Genomic DNA, 13013 nt, shown 5'->3' on the forward strand with positions numbered 1-13013 from the left:
TTTTGTTTTTGTTTTCTTTCTCAATGGCTATTCTTTCCCCTGGCTATTTGGGGTCTTTTCTGATTCCACACAAATCTTAAGATTATTTGTTTCAACTCTCTGAAGAAAGTCCATGATATTTTGATAGGGATTGTATTGAATGTGTAAATTTCCCTGGGTAGCATTGACATTTTTGCAATATTAATTCTTTCCATCCATGAGCATGGAATATTTTTCCATCTCTTTGTGTCTTCCTCAATTTCTTTCAAAAGTGTTCTGTAGTTTCTAGGGTATAGATCCTTTAGCTCTTTCATTAGGTTTATTCCTAGGTATCTTATGTTTTTAGGTGCAATTGTAAATGGGATTGATTTCTTAATTTCTCTTTTCTGCATTCCCCAGTTTCTGCTTCTGATGTCACAAGCGATTTACGGATGTATCTCTGATGAAGAGTAATTTTCATTTCCAGATCAAAACCACTAACTCATGAACACCATGTTACTTAGCAAAAAATTTTCAGATATCTACTATATTAGGTTTTAGTCATGGATGCATATAATAGAGGATATACAAATAAACACACAGATATATATTTTTTCAATAAGCAAATGATGAGATTCAATAGAATTTAATTCCAGATTAATTAAATTTATTCAATCATTTTATTATTGATACAATAAGGAAGAAATAACTGTATTGGGAAGTTGTATTATAGATAAACCTAAACTGACAATCAAGAAATACTCAATGAGCATTTTTAAGTAAAAAACTTATTGATGTAAATTTACATAAAGAAATGTACCCAAATTATAAAAGTTCAGCTCAATGAATTTGTTGCAAAAGAAATTCACCATTGTAATTACCACCTAGAAATAGAAACAGAACTTTAGCCCTTTTGTGCCCCTGTCCAGTCCAGCTTCTGGATGAATTTTACCCATTTGTGACTTTTATATAAGTGGAATAATACTCCGTACTCTCTTTGTGTTTGGCATCTATGCTCAGCATTAAGTTGTGAGAAATATCCATGGGTTTGCATGTAGCAATATATATAGTATTCCTTTGTATGAATAAACCCCATATTTACTTTTCCAGTCTCTATAGTCAGTAATAGTTGGAGCTATTTTAAATAATGCTACTCTGATCATGCTGGTCCATTTTTAATTGATCATTGTGTGCAGAGACATGAATTTCTGTTGGATTGAATCATAGGAATATAATTCCTTAGAAAGATATGTGTTCATCAATGATAGTAGTAGTAGTAGTCTTATATCAAATATAAGTATAGTGTGTATCTTTGTTAGTCTACAGCTGACTTTTTACTTCTTTTAATAACTTTTTCACAAAATAAGTTATTTTTAATGCAAATTTATTTATGGTTTTTGTTTGTGTGTGATATATAAGAAAACTTAAATCCCAAATCAGTGAATAAAAAACACTCTGTCATTTTACAATAGCTTTGTTTTAACTTAACCATAGATTGAATTTTTTCTATGGTAGGAAGTTGGGATCAAGAACCATTTTGGAGGATGCCCAGGTGGCTCAGTGGTTGAGCATCTGCCTTTGGCTCAGGGTGTGATCCTGGAGTCCCAGGTTTGAGACCCACATCAGGCTCTCTGCATGGAACCTGCTTCCCCCTCTGTTTGTGTTTCTACCTCTATCTCTCATTCTGTGTCTCTCATGAATAAATAAATAAAATCTTAAAAAAAAGAACCATTTTGGTGTCCAGATTAATTTTGTGCCTTTCATTAGCCTACATTCTGTTCTGATCCCAGAATGACCCATAGTTTGATGTACCTTCTTATATGCTTTCACATAGTCATAGCATGATTTTGTTGCCAGGAACGGTCATGATACCATTTTATTCCCTACAGTAGCTCTCTATTCAGAACATTTATATTCTTGTGGAGCAATGAAATTTATACTTTCACAAATGGTTGATATCTGATTAACTTAGTATGTTCCTGTCACTGGGTGAGTTCTCCAGAAACAGATACGAAGACCAAGTTTGGGGTGAAAGTTGTTTATTAGAGGTTAGGCTTTTGAAAGAAAGGAGGAAACAGGATTTGGCAAAGGAAGAAGTCAAACTGAGATACAGGCTGACAACACAGCAGAAAGCTCTGGAGCAGGTCTTTATTACCCAACAGTATTACACGTTGGTGGAGTTGAAATGACCAGACTTTTAAGATCTCTCCTCGCTTAGTCACCTAAGATGGAAGGTCATGACCTTGAGCAATGGCGCTCTACAGCCAAGAGAGACCCTGTATAGGCTGAGAGTTGGAGGCTGTCTGCTGACCCCACTCTCAGAGGTGGGCAGCAAGTCTTTCCTTGAAGGGAATCTGGCCCTCAGATCAACACATCTACAACAAATTCCTTATTGATATCCTGTGTCTGGAGGCTATTTTCTAAGAGTTTTCAGATTTATTTCTCCTAATCTAATCAGTTTCCTATAACTCCTAGACCAATGGACAATTGGAGCATATTATCTAGATATTAAAGGAATATCTCCAGGATTTCACTAGCTCCCAGCAGCACATGTGGTTTCCTAAGTTGTATGGGAGTATATATTTAGAGTGTTTCAATACAAGTTCAATAAACTAGCAAACAAAACACACATTATATTTTAAGGATGTTTGTTTTCTTAACTTTTCATTCTGAAAGAATTATAGATTCATGGGATCCCTGGGTGGCGCAGCGGTTTGGCACCTGCCTTTGGCCCAGGGCGCGATCCGGGAGACCCTGGATCGAATCCCACGTCGGGCTCCCGGTGCATGGAGCCTGCTTCTCCCTCTGCCTGTGTCTCTGCCTCTCTCTCTCTCTCTCTCTGTGTGACTATCATAAATAAATAAAAATTTTAAAAAAAGAATTATAGATTCATAAGAAGTTGCAAAATATATATAGGAAGATTCTATGGACCTTTTCTCCAGTTTTCTCCAGTGGTAACATCTAGCGTAACTATAGTGTGATACCAAACCAGCAAATTGACATTGGTATGACCACAGAGATTACTTAAATATCACCAGTTTTACATGCACTCTTTTGTATGTATATACATGTAGCTTTGTGCAATTGCATCCTGTACAGATTCTTATAAATATGACAATGACCAAAATACAAAACTGATCCATCTCCACAAGGCTACCTAATGATACTCCTTTATAAACATACTCCCCTCTCTTCCTTTCTCCTTCCCTCAGTCTTAACCTTTGGCAGCTACTTATCTGTGCTCCATGTCTAAAATTTTGTTATTTCAAGAAAGTTACATAAGTAGAATTATTGGCTAGCTGGATGACTGGGTGGCTTCCTTCCTTCCTTCCTTCCTTCCTTCCTTCCTTCCTTCCTTCCTTCCTTCCTTTTCTTCTGTCCTTCCTTCTTTCATTTCATCCTTCCCTCTTTTTTCTTATTTCTTTCCTCAGCAAAATTCTCTTAAAAGTATCCAAAGTATCCAGTTGCATATATCAATAATTTATTTCTTTTCTTCGCTGAGCAGCAAGTCATTGTATGGATTTACTAATTTGTTTAAGCATTTGCTGACCGGAGAACACTTAGGTTGTTTGCAGTTTTAGGCAATTATTTTTAAAAGCTTCTATAAACATTTGTGTACAAGTTTTAGTGTAAACATATCTTTTCATTGTTCTGAGATAAAAGCCCAAAAGTACAATGTGAGGTGATAAGGCAAGTACATGGTTAGTTGTATAAGAAACTGACAAAAGAATATGCCAGAGTGGCTGGACCACCTTTTATTCCTACCGTTAATGTAAGAATGACCCAGAACTTCTGCATCCCCATGTATTTGATACTATTTTTCATTTAGGCCTTTCTGGAATATTATAGAAATATCTGTTTGTGGTTTTAATTTGCATTTTCCTAATGATTAATGATGTTGACATCTTTTCATGAATTTATATGCCATCTGAGCATTCTCTTCAGTGAGAAATTTGTTCATGTCTTTTGCTTATTGTCTAATTTTATAGTTTGATTTTTCATTCTGTGCAGTTTTGAGAGTTCTTAAAATTTTCAGTATGCTAGTCTTTTTTCAGGTATGTTGTTTATAAATATTTTCTTCCATTTTGTAGTTCATCTTTCTATTCTCTCTCTCTCTCTCTCTCTCTCTCTTTAATCCTTCCATTCTTTTAACAGAGCCTTTCCATGGCAAACATAACTCTTCACTTTGTCATAGGACTCAGAGATTTTCTCTTATCTTTTTCCATAACTTTTAGAGTTTATATTTTACATTTCTGCTTATGGTCCATATTTATTTTGAGTTAATTTTGTATAAAGTGGGAGTATTTCTCCCTCCACCCTCCAGAGATGGCTAATTACTCCAATACTATTTATAGAGGGTCTTTCATTCCTCCAGTCAATTACTTTTGTAAGTTTGTTGAAAATCAATTCTATTTTTTAAGATTTTATGTATTTATTCATGAGAGACACACGGAAAGAAAGAGAGGCAGAGCCACAGGCAGAGGGAGAAGCAGGCTCCATGCAGGGAGCCCAATGTGGGACTCAAACCCAGGTCTCCAGGATCATGCCCTGGGCTGAAGGCAGTGCTAAACCTCTGAGCCACCAAGGCTGCCCTGAAAATCAATTCTAAAGTGCCATTGGAATTGTGATAGGGATTGCACTGAATCTATGGGTGTCTTTGGGTAGTATGGACATTTTAACAATGTTAATTATTTCTATCCATGAACATGAAATATCTTTCCATTTACACATCTTCTTCAATTTATTTCATCAGTGTCTTATAATTTTAGTGTACAGATCTTTTACCTCCTTGGTTAAATTTATTCCCAAGCATTTTATAATTCCATATGCTATTGAAAATGGAATATAAATGGTTTTTTCTCTTTCTTTCATTTCTTCAGATAGTTTTTTGTTAGCATATAGAAATGAAACCCATTTTTATATGTTGATTTGTAGCCTGAAACTTGATTGAATCTACTTATTATTTCTAATAGGTTTTTTTTTTTTTTGTAGGGTATTTAGGATTTTCTTCATATAAGATCAAATCATCTGCAAGCAGAGATAATTTTATTTTTTCCTTTCCAATTTGGATGTCTTTTAGTTATTTTAGTTATTTTTTTTGCCTAACTGCTCATGTGGAACCACTAAAATCCCAGATAGCCAAGCAATCCTGAGAAAGGAGAATAAAACCTGAAACATCACACTTAGCTGATTTCAAACTTTATTACAAAGCTAGGACCATCAAAACAGTATGGTACTGTCATAAAAACTGACATGCAGACCAATACAACAGAATCAAGAGCCAAGAAATAAATTCACACATATATGGTCAAATAATATTTGATAAGAGAACCAAGAATTTTCAATGGGGAAAGTCTCCTCAATAAATGGTGTTGGGAATACTAAATAGTCACATGCAAAGTAATGAAGTTAAACCTCTTCCCACTCACACAAAGTAACTCTAAATGAATTAAAGACTTAAATATAAGACCTGAAAGCATAAAACTGCTGGAAGAAAACATAGGAGAAAAGCTCCTTGACATTGGTTTTGGTGACAATGTTTTGAATATGACATCAAAAAGAGCAAGTAAGAAAAGCAAAATTAAACAGGTGGGACTATACCAAACTAAAAAGATTCCACACAGCCAAAGAAACAATCAAAGAAATGGAAAATCAACTTATGGAATGGGAGAAAATATCTGCAAATCATACATCTGACGAGAGATTAATATCCAAAATATATTAGGAACTCATACAGCTCAATAGTAAAAAAACAAAAAACAAAACAAAACAAAACAAAACAAAAAGACAATGCTATTAACAAATGAGCATAAGACTTTCACAGACATTTTTCCAAAGAAGACATATATAAATGGCCAACAGGTACATGAAAATATGCTCAACATCCCTCATCATTTGGGAAATGCAAATGAAAACTACAGTGAGATATCAACTTAACCTGTTAGAAGAGGATCTTGTCATCAAGAAGACAAAAGATAACAAGTATTAGTGAGGATACGGAGAAAAGGGATCCTTTGTATGCTGTTGGTAGAAATGTAAATTGGTATAGCTGTTGTGCCCAAGATTACCAATCCGAGAAACCACCAAGGAGCCGACACCCACGCAAACACACGAGGGTTTATTTACAAGCTCCAGCTTGGGTCCAAGTATACCCGACACACCAGAGCAGGGACTTAGACCCCGAGGCTAAGAGGTGTAGCAGTTTTATAGGGGCCAGTGGCCAATGAGATTGTAACACACACAGAAAGTTTCACAGTCATGTCGGTTCACACTCAGATGGCCAATTGAATTACAATTTACCCTATAGTGACCATTTGAACTAGCCTATCACTCTGGTCAGAATTGGCATACAGGTTTGGTGGGCAAAAGGCGGGGTTTACATTCTTTTTTTTTTTTTAATTTTTTAAAAAATTTTTATTCATTTATGATAGTCACAGAGAAAGAGAGAGGCAGAGACACAGGCAGAGGGAGAAGCAGGCTCCATGCACCGGGAGCCCGACGTGGGATTCGATCCTGGGTCTCCAGGATCACGCCCTGGGCCAAAGGCAGGCGCTAAACCGCTGCGCCACCCAGGGTCCCCGGGGTTTACATTCTTATGAGCCCGTTTCCGGTAAGGGTGTGCTCAGTGTGGGGGTGGGGGTAGGGTGGGGGAGTGCCTTAAGCAATAACCAGGTCATGTGGGGGTCATACAGGAGATGGTGGATATAGCACAAAATGGAGTTAGCCCTGCTCTGCTTGTCCAGGGATAGGGGTTTTTGTTAAATTCCTTGGGTCCCACATAGCCACTATGGGAAACAGGATGGAGATTACTAAAAAAATTAAAAATAGAACTACCATATTATCCAGCAATTAGCTTCTGGGTACATAGCTAAAGGAAATGAAATTAGTATCTCAGCTAGCTATACCTCCAAGTTCATTGTAACATTTTACACAGTAACTAAGACATGGAAACAACTTACATGTCCCTCTACAGATGAATGGATAAAAAAACAAATATTTATCAGGTTTTCTTTATCTCTCTCTATATATAAACACACACATATATTAATATCTGTGGGACTAAGGTGATGAGATGTGCTTGGCTGAACTACTATGTTATATGTTCATGTCATTTCCTGGAAAACAGAAAAATTCTGGTGAGGTTAAGCCAATAAAAGAATGATGAGTACTGTAGATAGTGGGTTCATGCTGATTACTAGAGAGGCTGACTGGCTCTTATCATATTTACTCCAGTCCATCTAACTTTCCATTCTTAAACTAGACTTGAGATAATCCAAGCAGAAAATGTAATTAGAATTCAAAAGACTTAGGGGCACCTGGATGGTTCAGTAAGTTAAGTGCCCAACTCTTGATTTTGGCTCAGGTCTTAATCTCAGAGTTGAGGAATTGAGCCCTTTTTCAGGCTCTGTGCTCAGCAAAAGGTCTGCTTAAGATTCTCTTTCTCTCCCTCCCTCTGCCCCTCCTCCACTCTCACATTCACTCACATGCTATTTTTCTCAAATAAATAAATAAATCTTAAAAAGAGAAAGAATTCAAAAGTCTTAGGCTAAGAAGATACATTAAGTTTCCTCCTGAGAGCAAATGGGAAAGATTTAACCTTTGAAGTAGGTGTGTAAGATAAACGGTCTCCTAGAGGGGATAACAAGTTCTACTGGGGCCATAAAGACAAGCCCTCTGATTTCTCACACATAAAGCTGCCACTTGAGGCTCTATTAATTCTTTATCTTATTTTGAGAAGATATTTTAAGACCTTGGGGGATTAGTTAAATGTTCCCTCTCCTTCATAGGAGGCGTTAGGATACAGAAAATGTTTCTTAAAGATCTACAATTGGCTGGCAAAGGAAAATCTCGGGAGGTGATTTCTTCATTAATAACTTCACTGACTGTATCTCTTAGCTGTCTATGAGAAGGAGCTATATGATCTGAGTCCTCAGGCAGGACCCAAGAACCCTGCTTCTTATCCTTAATATCCAGGTGATGGTGCATGTATGGGTAAACACCCAGTATATACAGGAAAAGGGTACTAGGACACTCCTCTGAGCTTGTCTAGAGAGAGTATAGGGGGAAGAGGAGGGCAAGGATCTTCATAGCTTATGGCTCTCGATGAGTGCACAGATCTCGGTATGAAGTTGGTAGCACTTGGAAAGATATTCAGGCATGAGTACCTCAGATCTGCCATGCTTAGTGGCATGATTATGATTGACCATCTCACATATCTCCTATCCTTTCTAGGGGAGTGAACAGAGAGGCATCTCTTATTCTACAGGATATCTAAATGAGGCAGAGAAGGGTTATAACTTTATGTGATAGAAAATTATTTGAATTTCAACATACTCAACTATAAAATTTTCTTCTTGGTTCTATTTCAAGTCTTCATAACTTCTTTCCTTCCCCATAGTCTTTCTTTGGCTTTTGAGACTTTTCTCAATGTCCTCAGAAAATACAAGAAGCTCTTTGCTGAAGACATGTAAATTTCTCACAGGATGGAGTATGAAGTAGATCTGAACAGAATTCTTGGAAATAGAGAAGAGGAACCTCCATTGAAGGTAATTGGCAAAATAGAATGGATACTCTCCGCTTTGGGTAGGTTTCTCTATCATGATTTATTCCTGTGTTACATATTCTCATATAGAGAGAATTCTTCACAAATTGCATTAGGACTTTGGGTTACAGATCATTGCTTAAGAGTCAGAGAAGGAGGGGTAATGAAGCTGTATTTAGAACACATAAGAAGAGGAATGATTATGTGGGATTATCGTTCTATCCAGTGACTGCAGAATAAAGAATATTCATCATATTTCCAATAAACACTAAATTTATGTATCTTAATCCTGAAGATAGAGTATGGGCGATGAGAAATAATTCTGTAAATTTTTTGTCACTTAGTGTCAGGTCAAAAGGGCTAAATCACTGCCTTATGTTCAGTTGTCTGGCACCTTTTCAATGCTAGAAACTTGGAGTTTGATTTCATCTACACAGGTACATCGTTTTCTTTGAGAGCATCTTAAGGGTGGTGGCTTCCACTGGCAAAATATCTTCAAAGAAGCATACTTGAGTGAGAATATATTTTTTAACTTAGCAAAAAAAAAAAAAAAAACAGCTTGAATAATCTTTTCTGGTATGTAACAAGAAGAAAAAATAGGACATCCATTTGCTCTAATCCAGCCATATTTACTGATAACTCTTGATTTCCTCATTAGTAAATATATATATCTTTCAAACTTCCCCTTTTGAGAAAATGATTGTACCATCCTCCTATTTGCTGAAGCCAAAAATCACACAGATAAAGAAATAAACCAATCTCATTTTGTTTTCCCTTATTCCCATTAACAATATATCAGCAAAACTTGGTACTACCTAAAAAAAAAAGTATCTTTATCTGTTTAAATTTTATTTTTACTGTCCTCCTAGTCAAAATTACCATCCTCAGTTAGATTATTTTGTTTCTAAATACTTTCTTTGACCTTGCTTGATTATCTATTAGTCACAAAGTAGTCCCAGTGATAATTTAAAAATGCAAATTTCAGTAGGTGACTAGGCCCTGAAGAATTTTTAATTTCCCAATGTTGGGACGCCTGGGTGGATCAGCAGTTAAGTGTCTGCCTTTGGCTTAGGGTATGATCCTGGAGTCCCAGGATTGAGTCCCAAGATCGAGTCCCATGTCGAGCTCCCTGCATGGAGCCTGCTTCTCTCTCTGCCTATGTCTATGCTTCTCTGTCTCTGTCTCTCTCTCTCTGTCTCTGTCTCTCTCTGTCTGTCTCTCATGAATAAATAAATAAAATCTTTAAAAAGAAAAAAAAAAGAAAATTCCCCAATGTGTTTTTATCACATTTGTGGTAAAACAAAATTCCAGTGTTATCCATAATACCCTGTGAGACCTCACCACTGCCTGGGTCTCTGATGGTACCTATTGTCTGTCTCTTGTTTGCTCACCAAGCTCCAGACATGCTAATTTCCTTCTCTAAATGGAACAGTCTTTCTCCAGATCTACTTATGACGAGCTCTCATTGTTTTTCAAGTCTTGGCTCAAATGGCACCTCCTCAGAGATATAGTCCCAGGTCATCCAAATTACTAAATTTATGCAATACCATCCCCATCAATCTCTATTAAATAGTGCTTTTTTTTTAATTTTATAATTGCATTTCTATTTACCTAAATGTTTATTTATTTTCTAACTTAATGTATGCCTTATAAGATCAGTGACTTTGTCTTATTAGCATTTAATTCCAGTACTTAAAATGTCATATTTATCACACAGTGGATGCTCAAAACATATTGGGTGAATTAATATATATATGTATAAATGTCTAAATGTAGGTGTGTATATGTAGATATGTGCATGCAGGTTTATATGTACATGTATGCATGTATACATGTATTAACATATAGTTGATGTATAGATGTAATGGGTGTGTGTAAAACATAACATGTTAGGTACTTCACTAGGTATTGAGCAAGGCAAATAAAACATGGTTTCTATATTCAAGTAGTCCATAATCTAGTGGCAGAAGAGATGTGGAAACCTTTTTCAAGGACATACCTCTTCCCTCTGCCAACAGGCAATTCTGTGTAAGCAGCAATAGAGCTCTCATTTATTATTTCTTGGGACAGGTTCAGAAGTGTATGGCTGGTTATAAAAGAAGGAGATCAAGAAGATGGATATTTAAATACAAATGGAGAACTTGAAAAAACAGAAATCAAGTTCTAGGGAGTTGTGATAGTGGGTCTACAGAAAAGTAATAGGGAAAGAAAAAGAAATGACATGGAAATAAGATAATTTTTTTTAAAACACTGAAGGATAAAGTCAATCATGAGTCATCATATCTTTGGCTGGCCTAAGCATTTATTCCAGCTCCAGGGTCCATAATCATCTAACTTCCAGTTAGTCTAGGCTATTGTAATGAACAGTGAGTAGTTCTATAGTGTCCAGGAGGAGGTTAATAAGCACATCATGTTTGTCTTCCCATCACTAATCCATGGAGTAGGGAAGCAAAGTGCCTCTTCTTCCTATCTGTCTGCTCCTTAGCTATGGTGATAGTGGTACAGCTTTTCTTTCCATATTTTTTTTCTCTTAGACACCTGGGACTTTTATTGAGAATTCAGAGAAATCCTACATATGCAGGATAATGTGGGTTAGGAATCACTTGTGAAGGCAAGTATAGTTAGGTCAGGGTTGAGTTCCCTGAAATCCTCCAAATATGGATTCTTCTGTGAAGTTGGTATAGTTGATGGAAATGGTTTCTATGTGTAGTGTGTATCAGAAATTTGCTGGGGAGCTTATTAGAATACATATGACCGGGATCCCTGGGTGGCGCAGCGGTTTGGCGCCTGCCTTTGGCCCAGGGCACGATCCCGGAGACCCGGGATCGAATCCCACATCGGGTTCCCAGTGCATGGAGCCTGCTTCTCCCTCTGCCTGTGTCTCTGCCTCTCTCTCTCTGTGACTATCATAAATAAATAAAAATTAAAAAAAAAAAAAAAAAAGAATACATATGACCATATGAAACACCAGGGATTTAATTGGGAAGTAAGAAGGAGATGGTTCCTAGAATATGCAGTTGAGAACACAGAAAATAACTGGAACACCTGGGTGGCTTGGTCAGTTAAGCATCCGACTGTTGATTTTGGCTGAGGATTCTATCTCTCCCTCTCCCTCTCTCACTCTCTAAAAAAACTCCCCCAAACTAAAAACAAGATACAAGTTGTTTTAATAATACATTTTGAGAAACCATGGCTTATATCAATGTCATTATTACCTTTAAGAGAGAATTCTGAGACGATATACTTGGAGTGATACCTTGAAAGTGGAGCTGCATTTCAGTGGTAATAACAGAAAAAAAGGAAATCTCTCCTGGATAAACCCAACATGTGGCCCAACAGCAGTTCCAGTTCCTTCCTTTTGACTGGTTTTCCAGGCTTGGAGGCAGTTCACCACTGGATTTCCACACCCTTCTTTTTCATCTACGTCTCTATCCTTTTAGGCAACAGCACTCTCCTTCTTCTCATTAAGGAAGATCACAATCTTCATGAGCCTATGTATAACTTCCTGGCCATGCTGGCAGCCACAGACCTAGGGCTGACCTTGACCACAATGCCTACAGTGTTGGGAGTCCTCTGGTTGGATCACAGGGAGATTGGAAAAGTAGCCTGTTTTTCTCAAGCCTACTTTATACACTCACTTGCCTTTGTAGAATCTGGTGTTTTGCTTGCTATGGCCTATGATCGTTTTATTGCCATTTGCAACCCCCTTAGATATAGCTCTATACTCACTAATAATCAAGTGCTGAAAATTGGGCTAGGAGTTCTGATGAGGGGGTTTATATCTGTTGTTCCTCCAATCTTACCCCTTTACTTTTTTCCCTATTGCCATTCTCACATCCTCTCACATGCATTCTGCCTTCACCAGGACGTCATCAAACTGGCCTGTGCTGATACCACCTTCAATCGCCTATATCCAGTTGTGCTTGTAGTCTTGATATTTGTGCTGGATTCTCTGATTATCCTCATCTCCTATGTGTTGATACTCAAGAGAGTCCTGAGTATTGCCTCCAAAGAAGAGAGGGCCAAGACCCTCAACACCTGTGTCTCCCATATCTGCTGTGTCCTGGTTTTCTATGTCACAGTGATTGGACTGTCTCTGATTCATCGGTTTGGAAAGCAAGTTCCACATATTGTTCACCTTACTATGAGCTACATATATTTTATTTTCCCTCCATTAATGAATCCTATAATCTATAGTGTCAAGACCAAGCAGATCCAGATTGGCATTTTTCGCCTTTTCACTACCCATAGAATCAAAGTATGATATCTGACCATCACAGTCCCTCATACAGAATATGAGTACTCTGGGTTTTGGCAGAGTAGTGAAAAAGTCTCATATCAAACACCCATGATAAGATTCTCTTGGTAAAATAATTGTCAAAGTAGAGCTACAAGTTGTCCTACCTTATCTAAGTTTAGGTCTTTGGTCTAATGTAGTTTGTGCATTTTTTAAAGAAAAATTTGCATACTGGATATCTCTGTTTGCCACCCAGTTTTTGTGATAATACACTAG

At 37.1% G+C, this 13013-nt stretch overlaps 1 protein-coding gene across 1 annotated transcript; it reads left to right on the forward strand.

Moving 5' to 3' along the window:
- The first annotated feature begins 11825 nt into the window (after nucleotides 1–11825).
- On the forward strand, nucleotides 11826–12764 carry LOC144295379 (olfactory receptor 51B5-like). Its single transcript, XM_077867769.1, has one exon. It carries the CDS (start codon nucleotides 11826–11828, stop codon nucleotides 12762–12764), a length of 939 nt encoding a protein of 312 aa, XP_077723895.1.
- Nucleotides 12765–13013: the final 249 nt, after the last annotated feature.

The sequence above is a fragment of the Canis aureus genome, chromosome 23 (assembly GCF_053574225.1).
Source record: "Canis aureus isolate CA01 chromosome 23, VMU_Caureus_v.1.0, whole genome shotgun sequence".
Taxonomy (NCBI): Eukaryota; Metazoa; Chordata; class Mammalia; order Carnivora; family Canidae; genus Canis; species Canis aureus.

What these genes read in the sequence shown, in the direction of transcription:
- LOC144295379 (XM_077867769.1), top strand. Translation starts at nt 11,826, where the DNA reads ATGTGGCCCAACAGCAGTTCCAGTTCCTTCCTTTTGACTGGTTTTCCA.